Here is a 20040-nt window from a genome sequence, read left to right as displayed (position 1 = left end):
TGGACTTTGTTTTGTTATTCTTTCTCTAGCAGCTGGCACACAGGAGGCACTCATATAAATATATGTTGATGAATTAATGAGATACATTAGTGACTTCAGAGGTAAATAAATATATCTAATACAAGCTCAAAATAAAAACATATCAGTAGTACCCATCGTAAAATAATACTACTGATCAATATTGTAGAAATAATATGCAAAAATTAGGCTAGAAATGATCTCGTGTTCTTAATAATTATTTTAAAAATGCTTTAAAATATTTTACTCTGATGTCTCATAACTAAAAAACCCAGCTTTCAAGAACTTACCAATTATTATTCTACCTGTGTCAACTTACCAACAAGTCAAAAACCTCATTGACATCTTTCCCCCGAATTTCAATGCCATTAATCTCCAGAACTTCATCTCCTTCATGTAAAAGACCACTTTTCTCCGCAGCACCTCCTTTTACTATCCGACTGATGATGACAGAATCCATTTCATTACGAACTGTAGCACCCTAACAAAATTCAAAATTCAATTTTAAAATCAAAATGCAATTCTGGTTGAACATTTCTTCATTTTTAAATTTTTTTTTCTATTCAATAATACTAGCCTTCAGTTATCTTGAGGAAAAAAATGACTTACACAGCTAGAGTAATCATGATAATTAGGTTTGAAAGTTGACCATTTTCCTCACATATTCTGTTTTAGAAACATTCCATTCATTAAAATTCTAAAATCAAGCAAACTTTTGAAGTATACGACAGAAAAATGTACTTGCTTAACAACAGTGTGAAGACTATAATCAAATTTGTTCTCTATATTCTGGATACTATTCAAAATGATTATACTATATTTAGGTGTAATTAGTGAACATGACATAACTATAAAACTCCTTTTTTAAAATTAAATATATAAAGGAATGAATACTAATCTGGTTATTATTCAAATGTTAAATATTATAGCTACATCCAATGCACATTAAAATGTATTAAACATTAATATTTATTACACGAATTAGAAACGCAACTGAAATATATACATTCAGAAAATGGAAATATAAAATACAGAAAAAAGCCTGAAAGTAGACTGAGTTTGTAACATTTTCTCCCAAACTTTTGTCATAACTCCCAATTTCTTTTTTCTGGTGGGGAAGAACACTAAGTTACATAAACTGCCCATAACATACAGGTCCTAATTCATGTTATCACACTATTCAAAACACAATTTGAGATGAGGATTCAAGAATATCCTCTGAAAATTAAGGAAGGAAAATTAAGGCAGTAATAGCAGACTAAGAGGAGACTGAAAAAAGTTTTACATATAATAGCTATAGAACAAATATTAACATTAAGGAACATACACTTCTAAATACATGTGAAGTGTGTAAGTATTGTGTTTCAACAGATTTAACTGAATGAAAAAATCAGACTTTTTAATTATTTTTTAAAGCTGGGAGAATAAAAAATCACATTATTTGTCCCTTTGTTCCTCAAAAATTATTTCACAAGCTACCATTTTCATCAAATTATGGGTAAAAAGATGATGAATAAATTTTTCTCTGAATAAGAAGCATGAGGAAGAACATGAAAGAATTCCAAGCAACTGACCTCAAAGGAAAAAAAACTACTAGAAACATAAAGGAGCCTTCGCCTATCTGCCATACAAGACCCCCGTGTAGAAAGAATCGCACTCAGATCAGAGACGGGGAATGCTTACCAGTGGAATATCTCGAGCCTTCTCTATGCGAACTATTTTTACAGTTTCTCCTCCATAATGGCCAACGCTTTCATAAACTCTCTCATCTGTAATGGGCTCCAGTTGCATTTCCTGCTCAGCCACCTTGTCGTGGGCCAGTAGAAGCGCCTGTTTCAAAAAAATTCACAGGATTTAAAGTAACAGCATGACTCACTTCTCTAGAGATTTTAACTTAATCATATACAGAGTGTGGCGGAAGTAGGTTTACAGTTGTTTGTATGAAAATATTACAACAATAAAAGAATGAACTGTTTTGTGTACTCAAAACTGTAAGTTGACTTTTGTTCTACCCTGTAGTAGTCTCACCATTAAACCTTTACTTTTTAAAAAATATTTTATTTACTTATTTTTAGAGAGGGGAAAGGAGGGAGAAAGAAGGGGAGAGATACATCAACATGTAGTTGCCTCCCGAGTAACCCCACTGGGGGCCTAGCTTGCAACCCAGGCATGTGCCCCAACTGCGAATTGAACTGCCAACTCTTTGGTTTGCAGGACTGCACTCAATCCACTGAGCCACACCATCCAGGGCTGATCATTAAACCTTTAAAAGAAGTACTATAATTAATGACATACTCAGATGTGTTTCTAAATTTTCCAATTAAGTACAGATGTAACCCTGTATCTTTCATAGCTAATAATAAGTAAAGATGTGTTAGGTATAGCAGGGCATACTCTGGGATGGGTTATGAAGTCCAAAGTGATTATTATACTGCAAAAACCAAAATCTATTTAAAGGCCCAATGCCTTACATAATTTAAATTTATGAAAAACACGCTAAAAACGGAGAGGAATTTCTTTTAAATAAGATGTTGTTTCAAAAATAGTGTTCATTTTAAATATGAAAACATATAATCCAATAATCAAAACAGTCTATAGATAATGCTTGAGGTCTCTCCGAGCCCTAGTAGACTTTGATTTGAAGGGACTTTGAATGTTGGAAAAACCACACATATAATGCTCTGTCCATTTTCTACCTGAACATGCGGAGCATTCAGCAAAGCAGTTAATTCTTGTCCTTCCTTCTGGTGGATTGGCTTCAAAACAGTTTGTACCTAAGGAACAAATAGAAAGATGAATTCTTCCTAGGTTACGGAAAATATCACCAGCACCAGAACAGGTTTTTTTAAAAAAGATACAATTTAAAATCATAAAAACTGCTTATAAGACAGAAAGACACTAAAAATTCTCAGTTTTCAATCTTGTTATCATAGTTAACAACAACTCTTTACTTAAAAACAAAAAAAAAAAACACTAGACAGGATTTTGGTATTTATGCATATGAATGAACTATTTCCTTTTGCCCAACCTACTATAAAAGACTAACAATGATTTTATGCTTTTATTTTTTTTAAGATTTTATTTATTTATTTTTAGAGAGGGAAGGGAGGGAGAAAGAGAGAGAGAGAGAAACATCAATGTGCATTGCTGGGGACCATGGCCTACAACCCAAGCATGTGCCCTGACTGGGAATCGAACCTGCGGTGCTTTGGTTCACAGCCCTCGCTCAATCCACTGAGCTACGCCAGCCAGGGCTGATTTTATACTTTTTAATCATGTTTATGCAAGTATATTTTAAGTTGTAGACACTCATCAAGCATTGGAGACTAACAGGATAAGTTTATATAAGAGTAACAGAACCACCAACATATTATAGTGAGTTACATTAAAAACTTTCCCCATATGAAGCAGTTCTTACATTCCTAAGATAAATACCACTTGATAATGAATCTTTTAGCCTTTGTTTTCTCCTCTGTGTAACAGCAGCTACCATTTAAGATTCTCAAAAAATTGAGATAATCCATATAAACTGCTTAGCACAGTTCTTAGCACATAATTATCAATATTTTTCTAGATGTGAGTTATTAATATTTTAAGGTTTCTATATGAATGCACTTAAGTTGGATGGACCTCTATTTGGTGAGTGTGGTCAATGTACACTTGTTTACAAAACTATCTGGCTTTACTACCTAAGTCGTTATAGTGCAATGAATGGGAAAATAGTCAACATTTGTGTCAAAACAGCTTATTTACCATTAGAATTATATGATCCTGAATGTTTTGATAGACTTTGTACATAAAATCATCTGGGCCTAGTAGATATTTTTAGGGGTAGAATTCAGATGTTCAATTTTACCTGTAACTACTGGTTATCTTTTTTTAAGTCACTTTTGACAATATATATATTTACCAATTTCTTACTATAACCACACTTACTATAAGCACTTTCACACTTAGAAAGTGCTACTAAGTATGCTAGAAAGCTTTAACTGTATTATTATAATTTTTAATCTTTTGTGTCTGCATTCATGCTTTTTTTATTTCTTAATGTTACTTTTCTTCATCTAACTTGTCAAAGATTTCTCTACTTTCTTGTTTTGGGTGGGCCAAAAAGTTCATTTTGTTTTTTTCAAGGAAAATGGCTCTAGTAGCTCTTAGCTGTCTTTACTTTATTCAAAACAATTTTGTTAGATTGTGTTGTGACAGCTGTCATATCAGCATGCAGTTTAAAAAAAACCACAACTGGTGAATTTTGTGTAGCCACTTTAACATTGAAAATGGGAGAAAATACACGTTTTTGGCACATTATCCTTTATTATTTCAAGAAAGGTAAAAATGCAACTGAAATACAGAAAAAGATTTCTGCAATGCGTGGAGGTGCTATTACTGATGGAATGTGTTAAAAGTGGTTTGCTGGAGATTTTTGTGCAGGAGATTTCTCGCTGAACAATGTTCCACAGTTAGGTAGACAAGCTGAAGTTGATAGGGATCAAATAGAGACATTGAGAAGGAAGAGGGAACCAATGCAGGAGATAGCCAACATACTCAAAGTATCCAAATCAATAAAGTTATTAGTGAAAATGAAAACTGTCTTTTATTTAAAACAAACAAACAAACAAAAAACCATGAACTTTTTGGCCAACCCAATACTTTTCAAACAAACAGCTTCTAATGTTCAGTCTAGTGTTTTTTCCATTTAAACAATCTAATTCCTTTTTCTGCTTTAGTTTATTCTCCTTTTTAATTTCTAATCACTTAAGTTGTATGTTCAGTTCATTTGTTTTCAATCTTTTTTCTCCTACCATAAATATTTAAAGGTACAAATTTTGGTCTGTGGACTACTTGCCCCCAAAGATTACAGCATCCATGTTCTCAGTGTCAGTGCCTCTGATTTTTCTTCCCTTTTCTATTTACCAACTCAATTACACACCAAAAAGAGTACATAATGCAGATAAACCAAAATTATCACCACTAATAAAAACATATAGAAGTTAATTCATACACAGATTTTTTTACATAAGTAACTCATGATTAAAACAGGAATCCAGTAATTCTTTAATACATATTATGTCTATTTTAAATCACCTTTTAATAATTCCCCTATCAAACCTAAGAGATCATTTTGAGATTAACTAATTGGAGCACAAGTGGATTGATGTAATGACAGTAACAAAACCAGCCTGTCCTCTGGTTTTGGTACTGAGAAAAACATGCTTCTAATTGTTGAGTTCTGTATATATGAACAGCATGGCAGAGCAATGATCTTCTCCAAAAGTTCCAGCCCTGGCCAGGCAGCTCAGTTGGTTAGAATGTTGTCCCAATATGCCAAGGGACACATACAAGAATTAAGCATTGAGTACATGAATATGTAGAACAACAAATAGATGACTTCTCTCTCTCTCCCCCCCTCTACAAAATAAAGAAAGAAAGAAAGAAAGAAAGAAAGAAAGAAAGAAAGAAAGAAAGAAAGAAAGAAAGAAAGAAAGGAAGGAAGGAAGGAAGGAAGGAAGAACGAACTCCATTAAAGTCTTACTAATAGACAAATGCAATAATCCAAAACTGAGTAATACATCCTGATTTTTAAAATAGGGTGTCTTTCTTTTTAAAATACTGCAAATCTAAATTAATTTAAAATAAAATTCATAGTTCCTGATCACACATTTTCTAATAGCCAGAGAAAGTAATTCAGACAGAATAACGTCCCCAACATTTGATATGGCCAGACCTTTAAAAAAATTATCATCTTAGTCATTCTGGTGTCCATGCAGTAGTATCTCATTCTGTTTTAATTTGCATTTCTCCACTGGCTAATTATGCTGGACTTTTCAAACCTACTGTACACTTGGATCTCCTCTTCTTGTGAAGTGTCTGTTCAAGTGCTTTGCCCATTCTTTAAAAACTTGTAGTTTTTTTCTTATTTGTGAGAGTTCTTTTGAATATAAGTTTTTATCCCACATACTTAGACACACACGTATGTACCTCAATTATCTCAGAATCAAATAACCAAATACCATTTCCTAGTCTGTTTGGCTTGCATTTTTATTGGATAAGCAAAAGTTCATTAATTGAAACTTAACTTCTCAATCTTTTCTTGGTAAAATCACTTTAATGACCAAAAAGCTTGCTTTGTGCTTATTAATAAATATCCTAGGTTGTCAAAGATTTAATATAGATCTCCAAATCTGAAGTTTTCATAGTCAATATTATCTATTATATAATTTGTATTTAACTGATATTTTAAGTTATAAAAGCAAAGAACACTCCCTAATAAGACATTTGTTCACTAAATTCTTGTGTTGTTTTTTTCTTCCTCAAATTACATTTCCCTATTAAAAAACATAACTGAAACATAAGGTAATTTCTCTTCCATATTGCATACTAAACAGCTGGAATTATGAATGCTAAAAAGCAAGTCACTAGGCAAAGGGAACACAAGCAGCCTATTTAGTGTTATGCCAGTCACAAAACCTCACTTGGCCTCAATATTCAGAAATATGAAATAAAAAGGTTGAATTAGGTGACTGCCAGGTTTTTCCAACTGTAAAATAAAGACCATGAGTCCATTTAACCTTCAGTTTTGTTATCAGACTTAATACTCTTCTTTGATGAGCTCTGAGTGGGTACTTTTCTTAAGTGTTATGCACCGTCGTAAGTCAGGGCTGCCATACAACTGTGCATGCCCAACTCTGGGCGAAGTCGCTGACAGTGCAGCACAACCATATACCATGGCTGTCTAGGTTCACCACTCATTTTAAGTACTCATTTTAAGACCAAATTCAGCCCAAGGTCACTATCACACACATATCCCTCCACCACCAAAGCAATACGATTCTCAAGTATTATTTGAAGATATTTTAGGGATGTGAAAGCCAACCTTCAGAAAATCTCCTTGATATGACTTTTGAAATTGCAAACCATGTAATTATATTAACACCCTAAATTAATATTCAAAATTGATTTTTAAGTCCTTTTCAATCATTTCTTTCCCTCCCAAAGCTTTTACTCTTTTAGTCACTTCTAGTTCCTTGCTTCTCCCAATCCTAAAACCCTTTAAGCTATGTTGCAGTTTTTATCCTTTCTTTGGTCTCTGTCACATTCCTTAATTGGAGCAATTTTGACCTCTCTTGCTTATCTCATTTTCTTTTCCATCTATCGTTCTATTCAACAAAACAAAGGCCCAGTAGTTAGCTGGACAAAACTTCCTCCTAAAGATAGGGAAGAGAATTATAATTATTATGTGTTCCTTCCAACCGTATACAATAGAAGTTAGGCTATATTTGTGAATAAAATAAGATCAAAGTAATGTTGGTTATTCCAATCTCTATAAGGGAAATAATTTTGAGAAAAACCATATAAACTATCATAATAAAACTACAGGAGTAATTTCTGAATAAAAATTTTGCATATTTAATTTTAATAATAAAAGATGAACACAAAGAATAGGTTTCAACTAGCTCTCTTTTAAATTTTCCTTTCTGGGAACAGGCTCTTAGGTCCCACTTTCCTGTCACGGGCAACACTAGACGTCTCTCAGCCCTCTTACACGCCAGATCTCTGCCCACCACAGGCACCTAAATGAGGACCATACGTTTTCTGCTAATCTGAAAAGTTCCTCAACCTATTTCACAAGTCTGTAGCTTTGAGGTCCTTCCCTTCCCCTACCCCACTTTCTGTCCTGTGTCTGGATTCAATGAAATAGATTTACTTGACAGGCTTCCAGGATTATTCGTTTTTTATAATATCAAAATACTTTAAAATCCTACAATGACAACGAAATGCCCCCCCCCCCCCAAGATAGGGGATGGCTTGTATTTTTTAAAACCTTCAATTTAAAAGATGTGAAACATTTGACATTGATAAACAGCAGGGACTAGAACTCTCACTGTACATTAATATTTAATTATTTTTTATTTTCTACAGTGTTTATAGAGGAAAAACTTCAAAATGCAGTCATGCACCACTTGATGATGATACCTTAGGAGAAACGCGCCATCAGGTAATTTCATCATTCAAACATCTGAGTGTACTTGCATGAATCTAGATGGTCCATGGGGTAGCTAGCCTATTGCTCCTAAGCTACTGACATGTACAGCATGTTACTGTACTGAATACTGTAGGCAATCATAACATCATGGTATACTTCTAGAGGACGGGCAGTGCAGTGGATTTATTTACACCAGCATCGCCACAAACACATCAATAATGCCTTGCGGTACTGTGTTAGGAAAGCTGCAACATCATTAGGAGAAAGAAGCTTTTCAGCTCCATTATAATCTTATGGGACCACTGCCATGTATGTGGCTCACTGTTGACTGAAATGTCATTATGAAGTATATGAGTGTATTTACAAATAACAAATCTTGGAAGTTATATATTTATAATATCTGATAATCAGATATAATTTTTAACTCATCATTATTCATTTACTTTAGTTTATAATATATAATGCTTAAAATAAAACTAAAAAGTATTAAAAAACATTCCCCTATAGTAATTTAGACAAATCTTTCTTTTACCATGCAAATATATAAATTTTTTTAAAGCTGTATTTATTTATTTTTAGAGAGGGAAGGTGGGGGAGAGAGAGAGAGAGAAACATCAATGTACGGTTGCTGGGGGCTGTGACCTGCAACCCTGGCATGTGCCCTGGCTGGGAATCGAACCTGCCATACTTTGGTTTGCAGCCTGCGCTCAATCTACTGAGCTACGCCAGCCAGGTGCAAATATATAATTTTTTATGCAAAAATAACTCCTTTCATAAAACATAGTTCAGACTGAAATAAGTATATATTTTTTCAGGATAAAATGTATGTCATGAATTTTTCCTAATACTCTAAGTTATTATTATGATTAGTAGTACTTAATTCAAACAAGCCTTATATTCACACCAGTATTTTCCAATACTACTGCCAACAATTACCTTGTACAGGTCAACGAAACCTTTAGAATACATACCTCTTGTGCAAGATCTTGAGCACTGGAAGTAAGAGGAAATGGAGGACTGGCCTTGTTCATGTGCACTGTGACAGCATTGTGTATCTTAAATGCATTCTGGAAATCTTTATTTTGGACGAGTTGTAAGAGCAGTGAAATATCCTCCTGGCTCTGAGAATCGACCAACGTATGTTGGATATGTTTAAGAGAAGAAAACAAGTCTTCCACTTCTGGCGGGAGAAGAAAAAGGTATCAATAAATTAATTTTATGGCTTAACTTAGCATAAAAGATAAAATTATTTGAAGCACTAACAATTTACCTTTTCATAAAAAACGTATGTATGAGTGCCAAATTACTGGCATTTTACTGATTTTTAAGTAACTAAAAATTATACAACACAATATTTAAAAAAAAAGATGTTATTTATTTATTTTTAGAGAGGGGTTGAAGAGACAAAGAGAGGGAGAGAAACAGCAATGTGTGGTTGCCTCTCAAAGACCCCTTGGCTGAGGAACTGGCCTGCAACCCAGGCATGTGCCCTGACTGGGAATCGAACCAGTGGCCCTTTGGTTCACAGGCCTGCACTCAATTCACTGAGCTACACCAGCAAGGCAGAATAAATTTTCTAAAAGTGTTCTACACATAAAACTAATATATAATCATAAAAATAAATGAGGGGAGTAATACGGACATGAAAAAAGTAACTTAAAATCACCAATAGTCCCACCAACTAGAAACAACTTCAAACATCTCACAGCATCTCCTTTTTTCAGTACATTTAACAGTACATTTTAATTGTAATTAATTTTAATTGCTTTCTCAAATCAAAGTCTTTAAAAAACATTACATGTAATGGCTCTGTGATATTTTATTACATGGCTAAAACCATAATTTATCATAACCACTACACTAAAGCCGGGCACTCAGGTTGCTTCCAATTTTTGGCTATTAAGTAATAATAAGCATTTCAGTACACAGTGATCACTGCTGCATAAAAAATGTGAGATTCTGCTGTTTTCTTAAAATAATGTCTAGAAATAGAATTTTAAAGTAAGAGTCTGACATTTTAAAAGCCAAACGGCTTTCCAGGGAGATTTTGCTAATTTACATCTTATTAGCAGTATTTTCTCCAAAATTCAACAGCACCATTTAAAAAATCTTCAATTTCTTTAATAGGGAAGTTAAAGCTTATTCAAATTTACCAGGTACTTCTTTTGTGGTTCATTAAACTCTTATGAACATGAGTCTCCCAAAATTATACTGCAAGTTGTAGCGTATATAAGTGTGTGTGCACGTGCCTGTCAGTGTCCACATGTATGTAGCATATACATTTTTCTGGGAGGAATTCCAAATGATTAAGAACCAGAGGGTGCCTCTTCCCTGTCCCCCAACAGGTAGATACGTGTTTGTGCGTACACTTTGTCACATTCGTTAGAAATGGTTTTCTAATGTTTCCATTTGTCTTTTAATTGTATTTGTGGTAGCTTTTGTTACCGGACTTTTTATTATAGAAGTTTTCAACTCTTATTTATTGAGAATGATCCCTTCATCCACAGATTAATTAAGCAAAGAAAAAAGAGACTCATGGACATAGACAATAGTACGGTGGTTGCCGAAGGGAAGGGGGAGTAGGGGACAGGTAGAAAAGTTGGAGATAAAGGGTGATGGGAGGAGACTTGACTCGGTGGTAAACACACAATGCAATATACAGATGATGTATTGTAGAAGCATATATCTGAAACCTATATATTTTTATTAACCAATGTCACACCCAATAAATTCAGTAAGAAACTAAAATTTAAACAAAAAACAATTCACTGGCCGGGAAGCTCTGTGGGTTAGTGTCCTGATGCACCAAGGTTGCAGGTTTGATCCCAGGTCAGGGCACACACAAGCAGCAACCCATGAATGCATAAGTACGTGGAACAACAAAATTGATGTTTCTTTCTCTCTAAAATCAATAAATTAGAAAAAAATAACAGCCCGTCTTTTCCTGCATGATTTCTTTCACTGTTTCTGTGTTTATAACTCCTTTCCCTAGGTCATTAAATACTTACATTTTTTGTAGTTTCTCGTGTTTTCAATTTCATAAAAAAACTAGAATGTATCATGAAAGCAGATTTGCTTTACCTGTCTTTGCCTTCTCCTCTGCAGTGTCCCTGTTTCTGCCCTCCTTCCATCCTGCCTTGCCCTAGGTACCTCTCTGCCTCGATACCCGCCCTCACTGTCCACTCCCACAATGCACTTGTGTCAGTCTTTCTCACTAGCCCTACGATTCTCCATTTACCTGTCTTTTTCTCTGTCCATGTGGCTCTTTCTCCTTATGTCTGTTGTGTCCGTCTATGGGAGTGGAAAGGGAGTCTCTGTTCTCTCCGTGTCCTGTCCTGTCTTTGTTGTCTATCTTATCTTTATTACAGGAGAGGGCACCTACAACAGGACTGACTTGGTTGCATCTAACTGGATTTTTGAAACTCCCTCTGAAATTGTGCAGAACACTGGAAAACTTAGGTGGCTTTTTAAGTAACAACATAACTGCATCAGAATGAGGCATTTCTTTAAGTGTGTAGAAAATTAACTGTTCCTGAATAATAAATATTTGTAAAGTGCTTTTAAATATGTACCACATATGAAGAAAGTTTTTTTAAATTTGTAACTAAATATTCTGACCTTTGAAATTTAGAATTTTTATGAAATTAAAGCATGAATAAGAATGTCAAAATGAGAATCCTTGAATTGATACTACTAAAGATTATTTATTATATCATACTTAATATCAAAGAAAAGACCCTCTGTCAGAATTCCATTCAGAATTTTTGAACAAAAACTCAGGAAAGACAGTGAACTCATTTTATCATAATCAGCATTTTGAGACTAATGCTGTAGGTACTCGATGCTTTCTCTGTGATCTTAAAAGTGTTATTGCACAGAAGGAGCATCATCTTAGTGTTCTTCAAATTGATGAACTTGTAAATATATACTAATTTCATCTGAGGGTTTGCATTATTTGGTATTTCATATTTTCTCTTACATGTTCTTTTGTTTCAGCTGTATATGGTTTAGTCCCTATCTTCTTATTAAGCTACATATATTTCATAAAGTTTAAAAACTCTTATGAGTGTCTGGTAACCTGGTAACCTAATCTGTTTTGCTTATTCATTAAATATTTTTTAAAGGATTATTATTTTTTAACTTTTTTTTTAAAAGATTTTATTTATTTATTTTTAGAGAGGGAAGGGAGGGAGGGAGGGAGGGAGGGAGAGAGAGAGAGAGAGAGAAGAGAGAGAGAGAAACATCACTGTGCGGTTGCTGGGGGTTATGGCCTGCAACTCAGGAATGTACCCTGTCTGGGAATCGAACCTGGGACACTTTGGTTCCCAGCCCGTGCTCAATCCACTGAGCTACGCCAGCCAGGGCCTATTTTTTAACTTTTTAAAAAATAATTTATGTATTTATTTTTAGAGAGGGAAGGGAGGGTGAGAGGGCAGGGTGGAAGAGAGAGAGAGAGAGAGACATCAATGTGCAGTTGCTGGGGGTCATGGCCTGCAACCCAGACATGTACCCTGACTGGGAATCGAACCTGCAACATTTTGGTTCGCAGCCTGCACTCAATCCACTGAGATACGCCAGCTAGGGCTCATTAAACATTTTTAATGAAAACGTATTTGAACTCGAGGGATGAGAGAACTTGGGGCCGAGTTCCAGCCTAAAAATGCTATCTGGAAACTTTCCCAGCTAAATTGGTCATGAAAGCAGATATGGAATTTATTGGAAAACTGTCTGCGTAAATCAGTTACCAAATCTGCTTTACTGCTTTGCTACCTGGGTTAGTGCGACACCATCAAAAGTGCTTTACAACATTTCTGGGAAGATACATATAGCCTCTACATTCACAGAAATTGCAGTTTGGATTTCTTTTGCTCAACTTTTTCAATATACGAGGGGGGATGCCCCCCCAACCTGGAGTTATCTTTTGAAGGGCAGGTCCCTTGTAGTACAGGCCTTCCCTGATAGGTGAGTGTTCTAGGAACCCATCTTTAGCAGTGTACTAGCTGGCACTGCTGTGAAAGGCTGAATCAGCTTTAGGGAATTTTTTGGAAGACTCTTTCAACGCATTTGCCCATTTCATGAAGGGTGATTTATGAGTGCACCTGCCTGCACTGTGCTGAGTGGTCAGCAGTTTTTGACCAACAACAGCAAGATGCCCTGTGCCCCACCTCCCTATTCACCCGATCTCACCCTGAGGGACTTTTTTTTTGTTTCCCCGATGAAAAAAGTTCTCAAAGAGAAACATTTTGCCAAAGTGGAAGAGGTGAAACAAAAAACGACTGAAGCGCTAAAAGGCATCAAAAGTGAGGACTTCAAAAACTGTTTTGAGCAGTAGAAAAAATGTCTCAATAGGTGTAGTGCATCAAATGGAGAGAACTCTGAAGGTGACTGAAGTTGGTAAGACTAAATATACAATTTTTTATAAATAAATTTCAGTTTTCCGGGTCCCCTCTTCATACTACCTAGTACACTACTGTAATGTTGGAGTTGAAATAAAATACTCTAAGAAACTATTTAAAGCATAAAAAGCTTGCTTAAAATAGCATAAGTAAAATGCATCAGTATTATAAAAGTAGCAACAGGATTATAAAAAGTACATAAAAAATACATTCATCATACATAGTATATATGAAAACATGCACACACACAGTTAACTAAAGGAAATTTCTCTCACAGATTCATGGTAACATACCACATTTTTTCGGACTATAAGATGCCCCTCCCCCCCAATCTTATGGTGCAAACCCCAGACACACCTAGGATTTAGAGGAGAAAAGCAGGGGAAAAAATTTTGAAGCAAAAAATGTGGTATAAAAAAACAAAAAAGTGTGTCTTATAGTCTGAAAAATATGGTAACCAGGATGGGTAAGCTTCTCTAAATACTTGTTAGTGTACATTACATGATGCTGTACTGGGTGAAATGCTATATCTCAGGACTACTTTTCTACAACAGAAAAATAATGCTGCAATCAAGACCTAGAACCTGCAAAAAAATTTCTCTTTTATCATTTCCTTAGCGTGGCAGAAGAAGCACTGCCTTAGAAGTTCGAGAAATGAATCCTTCATCCAGGTGCCATTTTTGAGCACGACATCCTTTTCTCCACGTGTAGAGATATGATTGAATTTTGTGTGTCTCAGGTTTTGATGGGGGTTTTTGGTTTGTTTTTATTTTTACTGGGAAAAGTTTTTCAGGGTTTTTTAGATGGAGTACATAAAATAATATATGCATATACTATGGCATTGTTCTATATCTGAAATTCAGGACAAATAGACATTTGTAGTTTTTCAATAATGGTTGGAGATATTTCACTGTAAAACTGAGCTTCAGTGCAAGTGACTTTAGTCTGGCAACACTGATTGATGTAAATCTGGAGATAACTACTAAGAAAAGATAATTTCAGTGAAACAGTTTTTCTAAGAACAAAAGTGTAAACAGGATTTAATAGAGGTGCCTGAAGTTCTAAAGGATGATAATTAACACGTTTAAAATGTAATGCTAACCTAAAAAACTTCAATCTTAAGCCCAGTTAAATTTGTTCATGTTTCCCGCACTGGCACGGTCCCAGCATTCTCCCAGAACCCATACTATGTGCTGGGCCATGAGCATCTCTGGGGTTCAGCTGTGCTCTTCTGCTTTCCAGCCCTCGTGTGTCTATAGATCTTACTCCCCTTGACTTTTCCCTGGAGTGAAAGACATTTCCAGTTTGACCCTGAAGATTGTTTTCATGGATTTTAAACTGTCCTCTAGGTATTTGGTAGAAACTCTTTCAAGTTTCCAACATCTTTCTAACATTTCACACGACATTTAAAATCTTTATTATTTATGTTAAAAGAAAGGACATACCACCTAAAGATAAATCATTCATATTTGGCTTTGGGGTACAATTTACCAGATAACTACAAATGAAGTCCACAAATCTACCCCCTGAACTCTCTACTCCTCCTTGGGCCCTCTCCTGGCAGCCTAAAATATAAAAGAAAGGAGACTAAAATTGGCAACAGAAAGTAATCACCAACAGTTGCTCTGTCTGAAAATTCTATCTTCAAACAAGCAAGACTCTGGGCAGCCAGCCACATGGGAGAAGGTGTTAGCTGTAAGGGTAAACAGTAAAACTACCCAGGGAAGCTGAGGAATCTCCATCTCTTGAGATCTTTCAAAGCAATGGAGATAACCATCTATCCTGGATTAGCTTTGTTTAATTTTACTTATTGTTATCATTTACTCCACATGAAAATGCTAGTCTACCATTAAGAGTCTTCAATTTTGTTGTTTAAATAATATCAATTCTTTTAGCCTATGATCAGAAATTTCTAGTTTTCAACCAACTTCATGACTTTTTTCTGAAACATTTTAAGATTTCTTCTTTATCTCTAAACTTTAGAGCCAAATTGAACATTGAGATCAGGACTCCATATTATTGAAAATGAGAAAATTATATCAGTTTCCAGCATATCTTATCTGCTGAATTAAAATTAAAACTTTCATTCAGGAAACCTGTCCTTAAATATGAGCAGTCTCTTCTTTTTAAACTTAATATAAAATTTAGATCTCTGAACTTTGGGTTTCAGTAGACTAGGTCAAATTGAACTTACTAAAAATAAGCAGAAGCTCACAAAAGAGCCCAAACAGTAATTACTCATTAACAAACTGGGTTACAAATTACAAGCAAATACCAGTGCATAAGCAACAACAGATGAGTGAGACAGTAGAGCCAAAACCTTACCCCCAAGTATGATCAGACAACGGAAACTGTCATTGACGTGACTATAATTCAATCAAGCACAAAAGTTTCATGATTTTTCTCTGGATGAAACTGAAATGGGTTCGGTGTGAGGAAAAAACACTCCAAATATGGAGTCAGAATACTTGGGGCCTTCTCATGGCTTCACCATTTATTTAATTGCATTATATGTCACTGGACAACCCACTTCAAGTCTCTGAACCTTCTTATAAAATGAGGGGGTTTGACTAGGATAGTATTTCTCAAACTTTTGTTGGCGAGTCATTAAAAAAATATTTTTTAATTCACAACCCAGTATACACGTACCTCTTGAAATAAAAAACTAATGAATACTTATATGCAATATAATATGCTTGAATATTTCCTATTTTATCCTAGTTCTTAAGAAAATTACTGGTTGATAGGATAGCAAAAATTAAATGGCATGTAATAACAATAACAAGGATGTAGATAAACTGGAACCCTCACATGTTGCTGGTGAGAATGTAAATTAGTGCAGATACTGTGGAAGATACAGCAGTTAAATAAGAAGTTAAACACAGAATTACCATATGATTCAGCAATTCCCCTCCTAAGTATATATCCAAAAGAATTAAAAATAGGTCTTCAAACAAAAATTTACAGCCCTGGCCAGATGGCTCAGCTGCTTGGAGTGTTGTCCTATACACCAAAAGGTTATGGGTTCGATTCCCAGTCAAGGCACATACCTAGGTTGCAGGTTTGATTCCTAGTCAGGGTATGTATGTTTCTCTCTCCCTCTCTTTCCTCCTCTCTCTCTAAAATCAATAAACATATCCTCAAGTGAGGATTTAAAAATTTTTTACATGTTATATTCATAACACTACTATTCCCAATAGCCCTAAGGTGGAACGACCCAAATGTTCCATCAACAGATGAATGGATAAACAAAAAAGTGGTTTATCCATACAATGGACTATTATCCAGCTATAAAAAGGGATGAGGTACTGGTTCATGCTACAATACAGATGAACCTTGAAAACGTTATGCTATGTGAAAAAATCCTGTCACAAAAGGTCACATACTTTGTGATTCAGTTATATGAATGAAATGTCTCAAATAAAGAAACCCACTGACAGAAGGGTTGTCCGAAGTTAGGGGAGGGGAGAATATGAAGTGGTTGCTAACAGATACAGTTTGTCTTTTGGGGGTAATGAAAATACTCTGGAATTATATAGTGGTGATGGGTACAAAATCTTGTGAATATGCTAAAAACTCATGAACTGTACATTTTATAAGAGTGGATTTTATGATATGTGAATTACATCTTAATGAAGCTGCTATTTAAAAAAATAAAATTAAAAATTACTATTTAAGACCCACAAATTAGTTTCACGGGCTAGAAAATTAGATGATCTCTATGGTGGCTTCTGGTTCTTACACAAGTTAAACTTTAGTCAAACCTACATTGTGCCAAATGCTTATAAACATTTTCTCCCTTGGTCCTCAAGAGAACCCTAAAACGGAGGCTCAGAAAAGTGAAGTAACTTCTTCAAGTCAATAGCAACTAAGTATAGATAAAAAGTAAACTCTACATCTGATTCCAGACATCCCTGGCACCTTACAATATGCAACGATGTCATGCATTTCTGAACATAAAAAGTCAAGTCTTTGAAAGAGGGATAAAATTAAAATGTACTATTACTTATCAGGTGAAATTAAGTTTTGATGCACTGTGTTCAAAGATGGAATGGTGTAGCAATTAATCATTTTTTCAGTAGAATTATGTGTAGTTAACAACTAAGCATTACATGACTACACCTATATTCTAATGAATTTTTTAAATCTTTGCTCAAATGAGAAAAGTTTCAAATGATACCATCATTTTACACCTAATACCAATAGGCCTGTTCATTTCACCTCCAGAAAGAAAAAATAAAAAGTCCCTGAAAGAATGGCTAATAAAGTGTGAAAATATCTACTGTACCTACAGGAACTGAGCATAAATTTAATGGCAAGAATAATTAATTTCTCAGGAGTAGGCTGACCTTAAGGTTTACTGCCACAGGAATTTTGTTTGTTGGCTTTAAAGGAACTTTATTTTAAAGTCAATATTAAAAGAAGTTCATCACAATCCATCAATATTTCAGAATATGCCACAGTCAATCAAAAGTCAAATGTTGTCACAGAAATGAATGTGGAAGAAATATTTTACTTTACAATGTCAAATACAAAGTACCTTTGACCTAACAGTTTGAATATTCAGATCTATCTGGCAAAAAAATATGTAGACACTAATCAAGACTAAAACATGCTATTATTATTATAAAAATATTTTATTCATAGTTTTCTTCTCCTTGGTGTGTCTTTTTAAATGTTTTCTTCACACTAGTAGCATGCTCTTATGGTGTAAACAAGAAAGCTCCTAATCACAAATTTCAGGAGTCTCTTTATTAACCACAAAGCAGACAGCTCACCGTGTGTGTGTGTGTGTGTGTGTGTGTGTGTAGGGTGACTGAGTGCCTTGCCTAAGCTCTTTTCAGAGATACAATAATCATATAGTCATATACATGACAGACTGCAGCGTTTCTGAGTTTATTTCCTTTAAATATTGTTTATTGTATTTACTTGTCCACAACTGTGGCCCACAATTACTTACTTGTGGACACACAAACTAACACAGTGAAATCTATAGACATATCTGAAAATGATTCTCCTCTACTTTATCCCACTTTACCCTGCATTTTGTTCTTCTCTCAGGATTTCTCTCACAAGACAGTTTGCTTATGAACAAAACAAGACAATTTTATTTGTAGCAAGTTTTAATAACTCATGCCAATTTTACGGAATGCCTCCCCAATATATCAAAATTTTTTATAATTTATAACACTATTATTAATTATTCATTTGAATTAAGTTCCCACATCACTATTTTCTAATTCCCAATAAGGTTCTGAGTGCTTTTAAACAAGAAAATTCAATTTATCCTTTTTGAATATTTTCTATCAAATCCATCCCTAAACTTTTTTAACTTTTGTGTTTAGTGTATTTATTTAACAAATTTAGCATAGAGTTTCCTCTGTAACAGATGCTATTCTACGTGTGTTAGAAACTTATACCCACTTACTTGATGCACATTTCTACAGTCTGCAAGTTCAGGGCACACTCACACTCATTAGAAGAGCTATTATCAGTGCATTCTTGGTGGGAATGTGCAATGGTGCATCTGCTTTGGGAAACTGGAAGGTGGTTCCTCCATCCCTGCACTTTTGTTACTGCACAGTGCCCAATTTATAAATACTTCCATTCAACACCAACACCCAGCCAGTTAAAGTACCTAACCTTTCCAATCACATTTTCGGGTCTTGAAAGAATTATTTTCTCTACTCACAGATCAATGATGATGTGTCATCAGGAAACTGAAGGCTCCCCCTGAAAGAAATAAATCAGCCGCCCCGTTCTTTCCTCACTTAAAACAAGGCTGCTGCTGCTGGCTGTAAAAAGGGCTGGGAAGCTGTCTCCTGGCACGTGTGTTAATCAGAACACTGGCAGGGAGACACATGTGACTTTAAGGGAGTATGTCTGACGTAGTATGATGTGTTGGCAAATTAAGAACAGGAAAAGAGTGCTTGTTACAAAGCTATTAAACTTCATTTTAAAATAAAAACTTAAATATGAGTATATCCAAACACTAAAGCTTTGATCGACAGTAATGTTTTAACTTACATTAACTTTTCATATTTCCTACAATTAACACATTTGTGTTGAGTATATTAACATTAAATCTATCACTTATTTCTCCACATATTAATATTCTCCTATCCAAAAAATGAAGTACAGATACCTAGTACTACATTTTAAATTACTTTAAAATATGTAAAACAGCCTTAAGTTCAAGGACTGCACAAAGGTAGTTTTACAAACTACTGTGAACTGCAAGTTGGAAAAATATACAGCTGTCCTTTAATCTATACTTGTAGATTAGCTAGCCACCAACACACAAACAGAAAGAGAAAAAAGCAAAAAAAAATTTAAGAGAAATGGTCTCCAGTTTTCTTGCTTAGGCAAATAAACAAATTAATTAATTAATTAATTCCATAAGTGAATCTGGCTTAAGCTAAATTTGTTTCTTTACTGAGATTACATGAATATTAATTTATTAGAGGGACATTTATGCCTGATCTAAGTAGAGCAAATGGACAAACAATATAGTACTCTTAAGGTAATTCAAACAGAAAAACAAGAATCTTCCAGGCTTGGACTAGATGTATTACAAAGTAAGGTTTTTCCAAGTCACAGAGAATACTGACAGAATATTTTAATTTTAAAAAATGGGGTGGT

General features: G+C 34.6%; 1 protein-coding gene across 5 annotated transcripts in view; it reads right to left on the bottom strand.

Moving 5' to 3' along the window:
* Positions 1 to 20040, bottom strand: part of MPP5 (membrane palmitoylated protein 5) — a 74048-nt gene that overhangs the window by 23054 nt on the left and 30954 nt on the right. For all 5 annotated transcript variants that reach the window (XM_028505961.2, XM_028505963.2, XM_028505962.2 and 2 more), the window contains 4 exons: positions 8974 to 9182; positions 2715 to 2792; positions 1702 to 1848; positions 338 to 499 (listed from right to left, as the gene is read on the bottom strand). In XM_028505961.2, coding sequence (XP_028361762.1) covers positions 338 to 499; positions 1702 to 1848; positions 2715 to 2792; positions 8974 to 9182 — 596 coding nt within the window. The remainder of the gene's footprint in view (positions 1 to 337; positions 500 to 1701; positions 1849 to 2714; positions 2793 to 8973; positions 9183 to 20040) is intronic.

This window comes from Phyllostomus discolor, chromosome 1 (assembly GCF_004126475.2).
Source record: "Phyllostomus discolor isolate MPI-MPIP mPhyDis1 chromosome 1, mPhyDis1.pri.v3, whole genome shotgun sequence".
Taxonomy (NCBI): domain Eukaryota; kingdom Metazoa; phylum Chordata; class Mammalia; order Chiroptera; family Phyllostomidae; genus Phyllostomus; species Phyllostomus discolor.
This window is presented reverse-complemented; position numbering and strand designations above follow the sequence as displayed.